The sequence below is a fragment of the Polypterus senegalus genome, chromosome 3 (genome assembly GCF_016835505.1).
Source record: "Polypterus senegalus isolate Bchr_013 chromosome 3, ASM1683550v1, whole genome shotgun sequence".
NCBI classification, from domain to species: Eukaryota; Metazoa; Chordata; class Cladistia; order Polypteriformes; family Polypteridae; genus Polypterus; species Polypterus senegalus.
Window position 1 is genome coordinate 275,373,878 of NC_053156.1, and position 17,936 is coordinate 275,391,813.

General features: G+C 44.6%; 1 protein-coding gene across 5 annotated transcripts in view; it reads left to right on the forward strand.

Annotated features, from left to right (window-relative positions):
- Positions 1-17,369, forward strand: part of plxna2 (plexin A2) — a 333,056-nt gene extending 315,687 nt beyond the window's left edge. For 3 of the 5 annotated variants that reach the window (XM_039749202.1, XM_039749205.1, XM_039749203.1), the window contains 6 exons: positions 1,357-1,456; positions 3,108-3,301; positions 8,383-8,552; positions 11,762-11,974; positions 13,179-13,329; positions 14,844-17,369. In XM_039749202.1, coding sequence (XP_039605136.1) covers positions 1,357-1,456; positions 3,108-3,301; positions 8,383-8,552; positions 11,762-11,974; positions 13,179-13,329; positions 14,844-14,939 — 924 coding nt within the window. In that variant the 3' untranslated portion in view covers positions 14,940-17,369. The remainder of the gene's footprint in view (positions 1-1,356; positions 1,457-3,107; positions 3,302-8,382; positions 8,553-11,761; positions 11,975-13,178; positions 13,330-14,843) is intronic. The other 2 variants (XM_039749204.1, XM_039749206.1) reach the window with 1 other exon arrangement.
- Positions 17,370-17,936: the final 567 nt, after the last annotated feature.

A 17,936-nucleotide genomic window follows, 5' to 3' on the forward strand; every position in this document is an offset into this window, starting at 1 on the left:
CCAATAGCGTGAGTTTTCCGCATTTGACTTATACGAGTGACATTATAAAATACCAGAAATTATATGGTAAAATCAAGCCCCGACTTATCCCCAAGTATATACGGTATCCAGAAACCATAATAACGTGTCCACAGATAGAAGGTGGACAGAACTGATTTAATGAGACACAAACAGACAGAAGTGCTAATACACAGCTTTCACTAACGTTTACGGTGTTCGTCTCCATTTTAGATTGACGTCATGATCTGAAGTCCGACAAACTCCTTGACAGGCCAGCCCTCAGTTTCCAGTTTGAGATCTTACTTGAGGCGGCACTCCAGTTGAAAATTACAACAAGGGACTCAGAAATTCCAACTTCCCACTTCAAATGGAATGCAGCATTATTTAATAATGTTAACAACAGATGTCCCTTTTGTGCCAGACCTGCCTCCCATTTTGTCATTCTTAAAGCTGTGGTTGTGGCACCGGACTCTAAACTCAAAGCCTGCAAGCTCATTTCTCTCTTCTGCCTCAGCCCGTGAGCCTGGGTTGGTTGTTTAAATTGCCTGTGCTCGGGTATCCCGATCTTGTAAGTTGCTTTTGATTAAGGCTAAGCCAAATGCACAATAGTAGTAGTAATCTTGTCAGGTTGTTTTATTCATTTCACCAGTATACTGGTAGGGAGAAGCCCCTAATACCTCCTTCTGGGGTCACTGCAAGGGCCCAGGTGCAGTGTGACCTCTGTTTTAAAGGCCAGGCCTCAAGAACTGCTTTAGTGGTGCATGCCCACATAAAACACTGTGACTGATGAGTGCCATCTAGTGACTTGGGGGAGCATGGTTAATGACATGCCACTTTTTATAGCTTGGTATCCCTATGGAATTCCCTTCTGTAGCACCATCTGTTTATCGTCAGGTTACTGCCCCTCCATCACCAAGAACCCCCCAGTAACACCTGATCATCCACTTGTAGACAGACTCTCTCCACTCCTGTTCTCATGCATGGTACCTTGCCACTCTTTGCAATGAATATTAATTCTCTGTCTCTGGGCTGGAAAAGGCCCTGCTGTTTATGGATGGAGTGCTCTATTATTATTATTATTATTATTATTATTATTACTTCTTATAGGACTGATGGCTTTACCCAACATCTGAGATACAATTGGTTATATTTGTTATGTTTTTCCAATTGAAGCTCAGGCAGGTGAATTGACTTGCTCAGAGTTTGAAGTCCTTCTTGAAGTACGTCAGTGTCATTCACGTGTGAGGCTCTGCTCTCACCCATAGATATCCACAGCTGTGCTCAGCTTTTCTTGTTCCATCGTTTCAGCTTTCTGCTCGGTCTACACGGCTGACTGCTTGGTTGCTTGTTTCACAGGTGTCAGATCGCTCTGTGGTGGCACTGGTCCCCAAGCAGACCTCCTCATATAACATCCCTCCTTCCACCAGCTTGTCACGCACCTCCATCAGTCGATATGGTGAGTATCTTTTCACTGGATTTCTTTTTTTAGTCCTAATGATGATAAGCACAGGGATAAGAGTGTAAATGTCAAAATCTGCTTCTCTTGCCTTTGAAGGTGGGATGTTGGGCTTGTACGATATTCTTTCAATTCTGCGCCTGTAACCCCATCCGAGTTCAACCTGACAGACAAGAAAAGAGGCCTCTATCTGGTCGGGTGCTAAAAGCAACAATAATAGCCAAATTATTCAGAGGGAATTGCACTTTCACTGAGACGAGAGCAGAAAAATGGAAAAAAGCCAATTATTAGGTTTATAATTGGACAGAGTCGGCACCACAAGAGGAGCGCGACAGTAGCCGTGTGTCAAGCCTGTCTGGATTTTTTAATGTATTATTCCAGAGTTGCATTAAAGCCAAAAATTAAGACATCAATTAGAGTGTTTAAAACCTGCTGCCAGGTTGTGTGTGTGTGTGTGTGTCTCCTTTTTAAGTTAAAAAAACAGCCCCGTGCAAGAGGACAACACTGCAGTGATGGGCATACCAATTAGAGAGAGTGCCTCATTTTTTTATTTAACCTTTAATTTATAATCCCCTCTTTCATGACATCCCACCATTTGTACAAGTTGATGGACATACTGGCCACCCTTGTAGGTGAGAGTCTTATTGGCAGCTCTTTCAGTGGAGCTCATGTTCTCATTTTACTGCATCTCTACCTGGCTGGCGGCCTTATTTCAAATAATAAAATGACTCGGCTTTAATTGGTGACACTTTGGTAGCTTCACATGAGACGTGACTCTCCTTTTGATGAGTTCGTTGAGTTTGTACCCCGGGTCACCTGAGTTGTGCCCCTCCACCTCCTTGTTTTTTTTTTTTTTTTAATTTGGGACCCTCTTAGTAATTGGAGCAGCTTGGTAACCATGCACCCCTGACACAATAGGACCCAAAAATAAAATCTCCTATCGACTCTTTTCAAGTGGCACAGAGCATCATGTGACTCTCACGAACGTCACTATTTGGTGCAGAGCATTTTCGCTTGTTCGCGCTCCCATCTCCTTCTTCATACAAAATTAGCCAATGCAACAATTTTTTCCATTCTCTGTATGCGCTGGAACTAATTTCAAGTGACTGCATTTTCAATAGCACACATATCAGATAAAGGACAAAAGTTTCATTTTTTAATGAGCTCCCGCAAAACTCGTTTTATCTTCTCAATGGCCTGCGCTCTTTTTATAAAGAGTGAGCAGAGTTTCGCCCGGCTGCTAACAATACTACAGATGTCTGGTGTATAGCAGTCAAGCCCAAGAAGCTCGTCCGTCCGGCTTTTCAAAGGACAAATGGCACTGGTATGCTAGGCCCGTTGCCTTCTCAAAGGAAGTGAATCGAAAGCCTTTTATTCTTTTTTTCTTTTTCCTTGTTTTGCAGCTTTGCTGCTGCATTCCGAGTTCTTGCAGGGTTTAACACAAATGGGTGGCCTATTTGGAAAGAGTCCAGGCTAACCAGTGAGTGGGGGACGCTAACTGGTTGCCCTGTAAGCTTACACGCATCAAGTTGAGCTAATGATAGCTAAGATGTCTAAATGTATTATTTGTCTTCTTTATTCCCACATTTCATAAAAATCAAATGGAGTCAGGACGCCACAACTTAAACCAATTTCTTTACTATTCCTCTAGCAGACTCCACATTCAGGTACACGGGCAGCCCTGATAGCCTGCGCTCCCGTGCACCGATGATCACGCCTGATCTGGAGAGTGGCGTCAAGGTGTGGCACCTGGTCAAGAATCATGAGCATGGAGACCAGAAAGAAGGTGACAGAGGCAGCAAGATGGTTTCAGAAATCTACCTAACCCGCCTGCTTGCTACCAAGGTAAGAATGTTGGCCCTGTATTGAGTATGGCCAAGTGGAGCATTCGTTAGGAGAGGAAACTTGCATAGCCACTCACTATCAGGGCATTCCAGTATTGGGCAGCAGTCAGGGAAACATTGGGGAGGTTATGGGAAATGGGCATAATTACTGGACTCAAGCAAAGCAGAGCTCAGGTGCTAGGCAAACACTCTAAATTATTTTTTAATAGTTTTTCCTCCCACTGCTGCTGTCTATCCATCCACACTAACTCTTACTACATCAACAACTCCTTCCACTTCAGCAGTGACTTCTGACCATCAGTACAGGCTGTCCATAACTGCTGACCAAATGATGAAACAACTGGAAAGGCTACATGGGAAAAGTTCCATGACCTGAAGGAGTCAGTCCTTGAGTTCTTAAGGCCTGTTCTGACCTATCTGTCAGGCAGACCACAGTTTATGAGACTCAAGGGCTGTGTCTCAAAAGTGCACTTGAGCAACACTGGAGCACCACAAGGAACAGTCCTGTCTCCTTTTCTCTTCACTCTGCACACCTCAGACTATAAATATAACACCAGGTCAAGTCAATTTCAGAAATTCTCAGATGATTCAATACTTACGGGGCGTATTGATAAAAGAGATGAGATGGAGTAGAGGACTCTGGTACAGAACTTTATTATCTTGGTATAAAGAGAATTAACTGCATCTTAACATCAGCAAAAACCAAGGAACTGGTTATTGACTTTCACCGCACCACACAGCTTCCATGTCCAGTCTCTATTCAGGAAGTGGTGCACTCATGCAAATACTTGGGGGTCCACATCAGTGACAGGCTGGACTGGTCTCATAACACAGAGGAACTATAGACTTCATCCTTTAATGTGGACCATCACATCTTCTACAACTCTGTAACTGCCGGTACAATTTTCTACCCTGTGGTGTGCTAAGCTAGTAACATCACTTCAAGAGAGAGCCACCAAATTAACAAGCTTATTAAAAAGACAGGCTCAGTTATAGGACACAATCTGGACCACTTGGAGGTAGTAGAGGAGGAGAGAATGAAAACACAACTGAGTGCCATAATGAACAATGCTGCACATCTTCTCTGTGACACACCAACACTGGGGACCTTCAGCCAAAGAATCATTCAGCAGAAGGGTTTTACGAAACGCTAAGGGGGCTCCTTATAACACCTTATAGTGCCTCACCGTGACTTTGACAGCCAAGACTAAAGTGTTCTTTTTTCTTGTTTTCTTCTTTTTTAGTCATTCTGTTGTATACCTGAGAGGGGTTTGTTGTTTTTACAATATAGTATTATTTATTTGTTTACTCGTTATTGAGCCACTATAAAAAGTCAAATTACTTCTGGGGATAAAACAAGTTTTATCTATCTATCTATTATAGTGCCTTTCATTATCTATCTATCTATCTATCTATTATAGTGCCTTCCATTATCTATCTATCTATCTATCTATCTATCTATCTATCTATCTATCTATCTATCTATCTATCTATCTATTATATAGTGCCTTTCACACTATCTATCTATCTATCTATCTATCTAATAGTGCCTTTCTCATATCTGTCTATTGAATCAGAAGATCTGACATCACCCACCAACCAAACTTCTACCTGTGCCAACTGCTACTCTAAGTTTTTTTTTTTTAATTCTGTCAGAGAACTTCAGTTATCTTGTTTTCCACCCTTGAAGGAAATATGCAAATCAGATCCCGTTTTCAATTAACCCGGTCCTTTTTCTTATTAACGAGCGGGGTGACAATCATGACAGTTTAAAAGCTGAATTCTCCAGGGCATGTTGTCAAATTAAAACTGCACTACTGGGAGACGAGCATCTGCATTGGTGCGCTGGGGGGCCTCCACCTCTGCGTAGGCAGCTAAGCAGGCAGTTCACAGGATCAGTCACCAACAACGCAATGTGGCCTGGAAGTGGGGGCCGGCAGGGCCCAGTTGGGGATGCCGAGCTGTTCCTTTGTGAAGTGGCATGGCCATTATTAGAAGTGAGCAGATAATGGAGTTGACGTTTGAAAAGCAAGGGGGGCAATTTGGAGCTCAGTGGTAATTATAGTGTGTACCTCTGAAATGTAAATATGAAAAGATGTACAGCTGCAACATGTACCCCCTCCTTGTAGAACCCCCCCACCACCACCACCTTGTCTGAAGGCTGTTTGGGTCACTTGAGAAAAAGTCCAGTATATCAATGCAATTATGTTGGGTTAGCATAAAAATATACCACCTCATTAGTGAGCCTGAATCATTTAACGTGCTGCAGCTCAGCATTTTCTAAACTGAACAACAGGCTGCTTTTTGTTTCCTTCTACATCTCTGTGTAGGTTCTGCTTTTGTGGGCTTTTTTGGCTGCAGTGGGATGGTGGGACTCTTATACATTATGTTTTTGAGTGACTCACATGAAAGAATGGCTTAGGACTCTCCTGAGTATTGAGATCTGATGTCTTGAAATGTTTCAGTAATAGCAACTTCTCCCTATAATGGAAGCTGCATGTACAACTAGGCAGGCGCGCCTGTAATTTCCTCACTCTGGCCCTTTTCTTCTCCATCCTGACAATCCAGAAAGCCTAAATTTGACAATTTTAGGAAGACAAAAGAAACAAAGCAGTTTAATAATAGCAGTTTCCTAAAGGTGTCCACACAACCTATATAACTATGAATGATTGCTGAAAGCAGGATCAGGGAAAAAAGTAGCTCATCTTTAAATAGAAATAATTGAATAAAGAAGCCAATTAATGTGAGCTTCAACAAAACGTGCAGACAACGTAAGCCCACACAGAACTGAAGGCTGGGCCGGAGGCTTGTCCCAAACTGCTCGACAGGCAGAACACACAGGCAGAACAGGAGAAGGCATGACGTGGCAATTCAAGTAGTAGTTCCTCATTTAAATACTGGGGTGTTGTACCATGTTAGCCGTTATGAATGTAGTGACAAGTCAATGCCGTAAAATGACACCTGTTATTAGCTAACTAAATAGATTAGAATATGCAAGCTTTCAAGGCCACTCAGGACCCTTCTATCGTGCACGAAGAAGGGGGCTGAGTTCCCGCGAAAGTTTTCATATTGTAATCTTTCTTAGTTCGCCAATTAAAGGTGTCATTGTAATTGACTTGTCACTTCATTTACATACAAAAGAGAAAAGTGGACACTGAGAGTTCATTGAGTCCATCCATCCATCCATTACCCAACCCGCTCTATCCTAACTACGGGGTCACAGGGGTGTCTGCTGGAGCCAATCCTAGCCAACACAGGGCGCAAGGCAGGAAACAAACCCCGGGCAGGGCCCCACCCCACCACAGAGTTCATTGAGTTCTTCTCTAGATGTTGGTAAAGTGCCCCCCGCTTCCCCAGCAGAGCCCAACACCCACCCCCGGCGACGGGTATCATGCTGAATTCGTTTTCACTTGAAAGGGTTTTTTTTTAAAGAATTTTTCATGATTGCAAATGTCACAATCACTGCGGCCCTCTTGCGTGCCACACCTGGAAGTGTTAGACATCGTCTTGTACGATAAAGCAAATGGGAATGTACAGAATTTGTACCCTGACTAAAAAGGAGCTGACAAGCTGCAAGATGGTGCCTTTGTTCTTTGGCATGAATCAAAATAATTAAGTAGGAAACCAACTGGTAGAAAGTGATCAGCTTTTACAGAATTTTCCTCATATCATTTCCTTTATAGTACGGGTGTCCTACTCCAATCCTGGAGGGCTGCAGTGGCTGCAGGTTTTCATTCTAACTATCTTCTTAATTAGTGAGCCGTTTTTGCTGCTGATTAACTTGTTTTGCCTTAGTTTTAATTGACGTGACTCAGACCCCTTAGTTGTCTCTTTTTCCTTAACGAGCAGCCAAACAATAATGAGACACAAAACAAGCCGCCACATGACAAGCTCACCTGAAAATAAAGAAAGGTGAAGGTCTCGGTCATGTTGGTCTGCTCAGGTCACCAAAACATCTTGGTGGTGGTCTTAGCAAAAACAAAAATCAACAGTCTGCTCTGGCAGAATGAGAGCAGCAACAAGTCATGATATTCAATTACAGCTTTAATTAACAGCAAGAACTGGTTGGAGTTTGAAATCCCAGTTTAGCTGGTCATCTGTTGGTTCGTTTCACATCTCATTTCTGGTTGGTTGCCATTTAATGAAGAAACAAATCAATTCAGAGGACTGAATCCTTAAAAACAGGGCTATTAAAAAGAAGGGAAAAGGAGTTAATAAGCAGTGAAACCTGGTCACTAATTAGGAAAAGAATGAAAACCTGCAGCCAATGCGGCCCTCCAGGACTGGAGTTGGACAACCCTGCTTTATAGTTTCATTTGTAGGTTTTGAACAAATTTGGAAAGTTTTGTTCTGTATGTAGTTTCACAGATAATTTTGGATTTTGCAAAACACAAATTTCACTAAAAAGAGTTGGATTTATTTGAGGATTTAAGGTTTTTTTTTTTTTAATGATTGTGATTGCCGAGACTGTCATAATTTACAAAGTGGAGGTTGCACTACCGGAACATGTACAGCGGCTCAACAAAATATCTACGTGTGACAGAAGTTGAGTTTTTCTTTCACTTGAGATCTTTATTTACATACCTAAAAACAGGCAGAGGCGTGCAGAACTAAGGCTAGCAGACACTTCCAGACAGGACTGGAGATCCTTCATCTTGAGACAAAATTCTATTGAGAAGCCAAACATGCTGTTGCTCCTCATTATTCCTGTGTTTTTAGGGTCATTGTTGTCCTGTGCACAGAGTACTGTGAAATTCTTGATTGCACGTGCTAACCAACATTGAACACATTCAGCGCCATTCTCCACTGCCAGGACCAGCGAATATCAGCGCCCTGCCTTGAGACTTCTGTCTGCAGTCGTGGCGTACAGTGCACTGCAGTGAAATGTTTAAATGCAGCAGCAGCAGCAAAACTTGTACGCTCAGTTGACAATCTTAGGCACTAACTCCTGCGGCATTGCAGTTCTTTATATGGTGTCTTACTCGTTGCAACTACTGTGACAACATGAACATGGGTACATCCCCTAGTTCTCTTTGTAATCCTTCTGACCTGCGTTTGACAGCGCTGTCTTTAATTCCTTAGGGTACACTGCAGAAGTTTGTGGACGACCTCTTCGAGACGCTCTTCAGCACCGTCCACCGAGGGAGTGCCCTGCCTCTCGCTATCAAGTACATGTTTGACTTCCTGGATGAGCAAGCAGACAAACACGGCATCTACGACACCGACGTGCGGCATACTTGGAAAAGCAACTGGTGAGAAGACAGCCCTAAATTGTTCAATTTGATGCCACTGTCTAGGCCTACAGAAGTCTTAATATGTCTGTGTTCGTGTATATGAGAGTGGTGGGGGGGGGCATACATTTGTTAAGTATGGTTTTCTGCTCAGGAAGGCAAACAGAGTTAAAGGTGGACTGAGAGCACCATGGTACCCATGTACCCACAGCGCCAGCATCTCCAGACTTGCGACCTTCTAATGTGCCTCAGCTTTCCTCCGCACTCCTGATGGTGTTACAGTTTCTCTCAATTGCTTTGGTGCATTTCTCAGATCAGAATTGAAATTCTCAAGACTTATTTGTTCAAACTCCAGATCTGCTTATTTGTTGTGCAGATCATAACAGCAAATCCCTGTTGTTTTGAACAAATAGCAAGTGCGTTGTACATCCATGCAACTGATTGTGTACAGTTGTCTGCTGTTTCTGACGTTCTCATTTGCTTTTGTCATCTCAGTCAAAATGCGTTACGCTCGTTCTCTGTTAATGAGTCCTTCCACTCAAAACATCTACCTATTAATTCATTGCTTTAGTCATTCTATGCAAAAATGATGAACTAGTTGTCACAATCTGTTTAGCATGTTTACTTATGTACTTGGTAAATCTGAAATGTATAGCAGTACTGAGTACCAGCGACTCTTAACCTATAATCAGGAGGCATTGGCTGAACCAACGCTCAGCCAATTCTCTACAATTGTTCAGAGGTGAATTCCATGAACCTTCAATTTACTGTAATATATATATATATATATATATATAGTGGCAAAGGCGCTATATAGGCATTGTCCCGACACAGACTGACAGCAGAGGCACGTATAAAAATAAACAAAAAGGTTTTTATTTTTTCTACAGCCGTGGGGCATGTCTTCCCCATGTCCCACAGGCCCTACACAGTCCTAAACCCCCAAAAGGAAGTCACCACAACACACTCTTCTTCTTTCTCTACTACTACTCCTCTTCCTCCTCCTCCCGACTCCGGTGCCAGGAGTGGTGACTGTCAGCCTCTTTTCTAGCCCACCCAGAAGTGCTGCCGGTGCTCATTTACTTACTTCCGGCTGCAACACCGGGTGTGTTTGTGTTCCCCCCAGACGGGCTCATTAGGCTGTGCAGCTCCCCCTGGGGGTGGCCATGGAGACCAACAGGAATGAGGTCCGCTGTTCCAGGATAGTGGCCCCGATGCAACCCAGGGGGGCTTCCACCAAATGTTCCTTGAGAAGTAGTGTGCATCCCATGACTGCTCCCCCAGATCCAGTGTCAAAGGGGCGTCGTGACCGGGCATGGGTCCTGACCATCTGCCACAATATATATATATATATATATATATATATAGTGAAAAGAAAGACACACGATCATAAAGGTTTGGGGTTTCCAGCCCCGTATACTGTAAAAAATATTTGCAAAATAATAATTGTCAATGCAGTACACAATTGTACCATACAGTCGACAGTCAAAATGGCGGAGGGGGGAATATTTATGAAGAGTTACCGGAAGTAGAGAGAGAGGTATACTGGGAAGGAGCCGAGATGGATGTTGGGATTGCTGACGTCATCAGGAGTTGACAGAGGAAGGGCGGAAGTGGTGATGTGTGGTTAGCGAGTCGGGCAGAGTCATGGTGCCGGTGCGTCTTTCTTTCTGCAGGAAATAAAGAAACAAAGGTTAGTACCCCGCCATTCCCTTCTGGCATATGACTTTATGACAAGGTCTGTACGCAGCCCCCTATTTGCACGTGCGTGACATGATATATATATATATATATAGGCGGATTGGTGGCTCTGAGGCTAGGGATCTGCACTGGCAATAGGAAGGTTGCCAGATCAAATCCCATAAATGCCAATAGGGATTCTGTTCTGTTGGGCACTTGAGCTTTGAATTATGTATATATATATATATATATATATATATATATATATATATATATATATATATATATATATATATATATATATATATACAGTATATATATATATGCCCTTGCTATGGAGTGTTTCCTCTGTTCATTTGCACTTTTCCTTTATGCAGTTTTTTGCTGTAAAAGGCATTCTTTTCTTTATAACTATGTTACTGTAACAAATTTCTGTACAATACAGTAAAGAACAGTATAAGGAATATTGTATCATATCCAGGCTCTGGCAATCAACCCCTCAGTACGGTTTGTACTTTGTGACTTACCAAAACAATTTCTTCTACATTTTACTGTAGTATTGAAACTGAAGACATTGAAAAAATGTTACAGTCATTTGTCCATTTTCAAACAATATTCCAAAAATCCTACATACGGTATATCCAGTCTCTTGCAATCAATCCCAGAACAGTAAACACAGTAATTTGAAACTTTGTAGCATAGAGATTGTTATACCACCCATAAAATATGTTGCCTTATGGATTTTCAGACAGTATTACCAAAGTCCCTCTCAAATTTTTCAATACAGATCAAACAATATTGAAGATATGCTCACGCATTTTGACCATCATAGGAGGGGATTTGCCACTCTGATGCCACTGGCAGTTTCACTGACACAAACATTTGCTTTCGGGGCATAAACTAAGCATTTTGAGCAAGTGACTTGCTTTTGCAGGGAATGCACTCTGTTTTGCTGTTTGCACATATTGTTCTGAGAAATGCACATACTGTTGTGCAAACATACAGCAAAGCGATTGAGCAAAACTGTAATAGAGAAAGACCTCAGGAGGACAAATATCTTGATAGCCTCGGCAGGGAAAGGAGCACAGACCAGCACAAGCCATCCTGAATGAAGTCCTTGGCCAAACGTGGAGCTGGCTGATTCCCCCAGTTCTCCATGTCTTGTTATCTGTAAGGCCCTTGTTGCTGGGGTGGGACGGGGGAGGGGACCAGTTTAGCCAATAGCTAGCCAATAAAAAGGAGAGCTCTGACTTCTCTTGTCATCAGAAGAGGTTGTCTTTCCTGCCCATTACTTTGTATCCACTCATCCAGTCATTCCTGATGACAATTTCTGGACATCATGATGGATTTATGCACAGCCTCAGGATCTTCACTTGTTTGATGGCTGTAGCTCAGTGTGCTCTCCAGGTCCCCTTTATCTGAACGTTTACCATGTGATATGACATTTACCTTCTTCTGTTTGTGGACATCCAAATTTGGCCACAGCAAAGTGATGTGCTCGTTTCAGTTGAAAATGTAATGTCATTTGCTCTCTTTGTCCCCCAATCCAGTCTGCCACTAAGGTTTTGGGTGAATGTAATCAAGAATCCACAGTTTGTCTTTGACATCCACAAGAGCAGCATTACGGACGCCTGCCTGTCAGTGGTGGCCCAAACGTTCATGGACTCCTGCTCTACGTCTGAGCACCGCCTTGGGAAAGACTCACCGTCCAACAAGCTGCTGTATGCCAAGGATATCCCCAACTACAAGAGCTGGGTGGAGAGGTGAGTCCATCTGCAGGGAAGAGTTACACCTTCTGGGCATGGGAGACACGTTTAAGAATCGGTGCGCATGCCATCTCATAGAAATGCCCAACACCCTTGGCAAGGCTTGTAAAGTCTATTGACTTTGCCATCTTGGCCAATGGTGGTCCATCATTTGTTGCCTTTAACCCTTACAACACCCTTAAACCTTCACATGCCCTCCTGGTGTTTCATTTAAGAAGATCCAGCCTTTCTCCATTGCAGATCACACAACTCTGAGCCCTAACCAGGTGAGGAGCAGCATTTCAATTACATTTTTCAAAAAAGTAACGAAATCGCTGACTACCCGGCAAAGCTGTAATTAGATTTTCAATTTATCTCTTCTCTTGAGAACTTTTTTTTCCATCTCTGCAGCATGATTTGCAGAAAGAAATATGCTGCAGACACCTGGAGTGATCGAAAAGAGAGAGGCTTTAAAAACCACTTGCAGAATTAAAGGAATCATTACAAGGGCCCAGGTGAAAGTTTATTAAAAGAAAGAGAACGCAACACAGCAAATTAAGTAAGCAGCCCCCGCCCACACGTGCCACTCTCTGTGTAGTCCCCAAAATGTCACCAGCTGAGTGCTGGCTTCAATAAAAACCCGTCACTGCACTTTCTACTTGTGCCGGATAATAAAAATCAATGAGGCGTTGGGGACTGCAGGTCAAGAATAAGATCAAGTAGGCGTGGGAGACCTGCAGTGTCACCCTTATGGTGGGAAGTTAAGTGTTAGTCTCGTCTGGGGCCTTCTACTCTACCCTCGTGGTGTAGGCCCTCCATGGCAAACGTCCGGTGGCTGTCCTGTGTGTCTGTAAGGGGGGGGAGTTTATCTATCTATCTATCATATAGTGCCTTTCATATTATCTATCTATCTATCTATCTATCTATCTATCTATCTATCTATCTATCTATCTATCTATCTATCTATCTATCTATCTATCTGTTATATAGTGCATTTCATATCTATCTATCTATCTATCTATCTATCTATCTATCTATCTATCTATCTATCTATCATATAGTGCCTTTCATATTATCTATCTATCTATCTATCTATCTATCTATCTATCTATCTATCATATAGTGCCTTTCATATTATCTATCTATCTATCTATCTATCTATCTATCTATCTATCTATCTATCTATCTATCATGTCTTCAGTTGACTTTCTTTATATTGCAGGTACTACGCTGATATTGCCAGGCTGCCAGCCATCAGCGACCAAGACATGAACGCCTACCTCGCAGAACAAGCGCGTCTACACTCCTCGGAGTTCAACATGCTGAGTGCGCTGAACGAGATTTATTCTTATGTCAGCAAGTACAGTGAAGAGGTGTGTATTCCTTCAGGATGTGCACTTGGGCAGCCTATGCTGACCTCTACGGCCCTGTGCCATTTAGGAAAAATCCATCCAAGCCATTGCAGCTGTCGGCACATTGGGGGAGAATGCTGGAAAGTTAGGTGTTAGTCTTGTTTCTCACGAGTAGTAACTTAACCCCTTCATTCTGTACAAACATAAAGTGTCGACATTCATCTCTCTTGCCTTTAACCCCCACAACATGTTCAGGTCAGATTTTCCCCATTTTTTTGTTTGAAATCTACATTATAAGAGCGCCCTTTGCTTTGTCAGTTCAGGATGTTCAGGGTGACTCTTTGTGACTCTTTGTGACTCGGTTCATTTCCTCAAATATGCAACAAGTCAGAAAAGATAAGCATCTCTTAATTTGTACAGCTTTTGTGTACCTTGCCATGTCTTTGGGTCAGTTTTGACCCTCCATTGACTTTAATGGATTTCACTCTTCATTTCGAGGCTTTGTTGTTGTTGTTTTTTTACCCCTAAAGGTGATATTTTCTGCTCAGTCAAGTGTCCCAACTTTAGTTTCAAAATGTCACATTTTTGTTGCAGTGCTCCATGTTTTGACCCACCATCCATCCATCCAGCCATCCATTATCCAACCCACTATATCCTAACTACAGGGTCATGGGGGTCTGCTGGAGCCAATCCCAGCCAACACAGGGCGCAAGGCGGGAAACAAACACTGGGCAGGGTGCCAGCCGACCACAGGGCACACACCCACACACTAGAGCCAATTTAGGATCGCCAGTGCACCTGACCTGCATGTCTTTGGACTGTGGGAAACCCACGCAGACATGGGGAGAGCATGCAAACTCCATGAAGTGAACCCAGGTCTCCTTACTGCGAGGTAGCAGCGCTACCCACTGTGCCACCATGCCACCCTTTGACACACCATTAAATTTAAATTTTCCACTGCATTTAAGATACTTTCCTTGTTCACAACCCCTAAATAAACATTGTAAATGACATGTGCTGTAAAAGTTTGGGTCATCGGCGCTGCAGGTCAATCGGTGTCAAATAGGGAGTATGGAGGGATGTCAGAAGTGGGTCCAACCTCGAGTCCGCACTTGAAGATGACGTGAGGGTTTTGTAGAACGACGCGTCCACAGCCCCTGATTTTGAATTGACAGGTCCAACCTGCCAACTAACAGAAGCCTGCCCCACAGTGCACCTCACCTCTCGAGTGTCTTTAACTGCGCACACACGCACGCACGCACACACACACACACACACTCGTTAGAGTGGCCAGCGTGACATCTCTGGGTGGTCTGCCCAGTGTGTAAATGTCCTGAACTCCTTCTCTCCAAACACACCAACGCTATGGCGTCTGTCAAGGTAAAGGCCGCTTCGCATGCCCAGGCCGCCTAGAGGAGCTACAAGCGGGGCAATGAGCCAAGTTGCTTGTGTGCCACCTGGGCCGGCTGATGCCATGCTTGATAGGTTGAAATGCTTGGATTTTAATGTGCGTGTTTCTCCCCTTCCCCGCACAGATAACGGCGGCCCTGGAGTTGGATGAACAAGCACGACGGCAGCGGCTGGCGTATAAAGTGGAGCAGCTCATCGGTGCCATGTCAGTGGAGAGCTGAGGACAAATTAGGGGGGCAAGAAAGAGAAAAAGAGAAACGAAAACCCCTGAAACACAAAGAAACCAAATCATCCAAAAACGGACAAATGCCAGAGAGAGAGTTTTGGAAAAGAGGATAGCAGCTTCTTGAAGCTGCGCCAGGCAGGCTGCCACTTTGGAGACCCCTGTCTCCCCCCCCCACCACTACCACCCCATATCTGGACCTGAGGAGAGGGGGTGATGAACCCAACGAAAGCGGGGCCTGCCTTGCCGGAAACGTTGCATGGGAATCAAGACGTGTATATTCTTGAAGCCGAGTGTAGTGGATTAGCTTGCATTTTTGATTTTTGATTTTCGCGGCGTCAGAGCGGGTGCACTCACTTCTTTCACACTCTTCCCAGTTAATTCAAGCGGCCCACTGGTGAACTAAGCAGCAGCCTGCTGTGCCTGCCGTGTCCACTCGCACAACTTTGCACATGAAGCTGTTTTCTCATCCGAGGAATGGCCTGCCGTATCAGAGGCAGCGAAGGCGCACCGAGCAGACGAGGACCCCCGGTTTTATTTGTCTTCGGTATGCGTGAGTGTAGAGACGTGCGTCTTTAAAGAGGCGATTTGGTTTTTTACTAAGGTCCTACAGGAAGAGGCATTTCGCCCCGTCTCCTTACCTCCATGGAGCTTTTCTGCCAGCCGACATGGAGACGAGTCCCAAACCCCAGTGCCACCTGCCCTGCCCTCATCGGGGGGCTCCGATGTTCAGAGTCACTTGGCACTTAAAATACCTGCAGACACCGCGGAATAAATGGAAAGAAGAATTCACGCCAACCTGGGGGGAGGCGAAGGAGCAGCCATGGGAGCTTCTGCCGGTTTTGGAGGTCCCTGTTGCTCCCCCTTCTCTTCCCACGTCCCATTCCCCCCGAAAGGACTCTGCCAGTTTGTGGCGCGCTTGCCAGAGAGAAGGCTGGGGACGTGTCACAACCTGGAGCATGGTACCAACGTGGCAAAGACTGCTGGGAGCAACAAAGAGAGTCTGCCACTGACGAGGGGCAAGGAGCTCCGGGGGGCAGTCGAGGAAAAGAGAAGATGGCACTGATATCACAACACATAGTGTTCGACCTTCAGTGTTTACACCAAATGATACTTGAAGAAGTCCTTTTATTTAATGTTATTTATTTATGTCTATTTATGATGAGCGGCGGCCCCCCGTGTGGGTCGAGTCGTGTCGCGCCCGCCGCACTTCCACGCTTGTTCCCTTTGCGCCCGCACGTGCATTTCGTCGACATTCCTGCTGCTTTTCTAACCATCAAAGTCCCGCTCCAGAAATGAAAGAAGAAGGTCAATATGGCCTCGTACCTTACAGGCAGGCACTGCACGGGGGGCTGGCGGTGCCCGTTTGAAGACGCCGTTGGCCTCGGATTCCTGCTTGCGCTTTGAAGCAGAACTTTGATCTTGGAGTGACGTGCAGTGCAGCGTGTGATCAGGAGAAGCAAAAAGGGCCCAGAGGCACGGCGCGTGGCACACGACATGTGACCAGGGTGGGCAGGCCCTCACATGGTGCTGTCTGGGGTCCGCCACCTGCCTGGACTGGGCAAATGGTACCCTCCTGATGCCCACCTGCTTGCCCTCACAGAGCAAAAGATTTAAAGCCAAAAATGATCTGATAAAAAGGGAACAAGCCGAGGGCGGACCACCGGAGATGAGGTGCCAGCGAGCGCAGCAGAGAGACGCCGTGTGCCCCCCGCCGCTCTTTGCTTGCTTTTTAACTTCAGATTTTTGATTGTTTTTCCTGTTTTGTCTCATTAGTGACCTCAACAAAGAAAAAAAAAAGGGGTCTAAACACACAAACACTGGGGCTGCTGGCTGGCGCTTGTGCTTTGTTGAGGGGTCTTGAGTTTGTTTGTTTGTTTGTTTGTTTGTTTGTTTGTTTTTTCACCCCCCACTCTCGTCACACGCTGACCACCTTTGGCTGCGAGGCCATCCAGCTTTGTTTGGCGTGTCCACGCCATGCTTTAAACCTGGGCGCGCTGGCATCCTCCTTCACCTCAGAAGATGCCCGGGCCGTAACACCCACAGCTGCCCGTGGACCACCCGGCTGGATGTCAGTTTCCTCGCCGTCCGTTTTCAGCACTGGAACTCTCCCTTGTCGTCCTCAACGAATGCAAACTGAATAAAGTGTACAGAAAAAATAATAATAATAATAATAATAATACTAATAAATCCCTGCAATGGCTGTCTGTTCATGTTGTTTTCTAAAGGTGTCGTGAAAACTGTAAGAAAAGGTAAAGTATTTAAAAACAAAAAGACTTCAATTCCAAAACACACGTTGTCGTTTATTCTAGGGTTTTGGTTACCATAATATATTATCGTGTACCTATTGTAAATATGAAGCACTCCTATTTTGCAAGCCAAGGACTCACTTTGTACTGTTGTTATATATAAATAAACTTTACTGTTTCAAAGACATCCAGCTTCTTCATCGCTCCGCTCCTCCTCATCACACTCTGTGTCGCCATTGGACCTCCTCACGTCACGTTTACACTGGGGGGCTGGAGGGCAGTGGGGTGGGCATGTCCAGGCCGCTGCTTGCCCACCTAGTTGGCATGTCTGCCGCCCCCTAGAGTGAGTCAACCCACAACTGGGTTTTTAATATTCATAAATGGTTTAAATAGAATAGAAGTAACAGGCTGGTAAAGTCTGCAGATGATACCAAGATGGAGGATTAGCAGATAATCTGGAGTCCGTTAGATCATCACAGAGGGACTCGGGCAGCATACAGGCCTGGGCAGACTTGTGGGCGATGGACTTTAATGTCAGTAACTGTAAAGAATTACACATAGGAAGGAAAAATGGGAGGTTTGAATACACAATGGGAGGTCGGAAAATTGAGAGTCCACCTTAGGAGAAGGATTTAGGAGTCAGTGAACCATCAAGTACCAGTCAGTGTTCAGAAGCCATTAAGGAGGCTAACAGAGTGTCAGGTCATATAGCGCCTTGATGTGTGGAGTACAAGTCACAGGAGGTT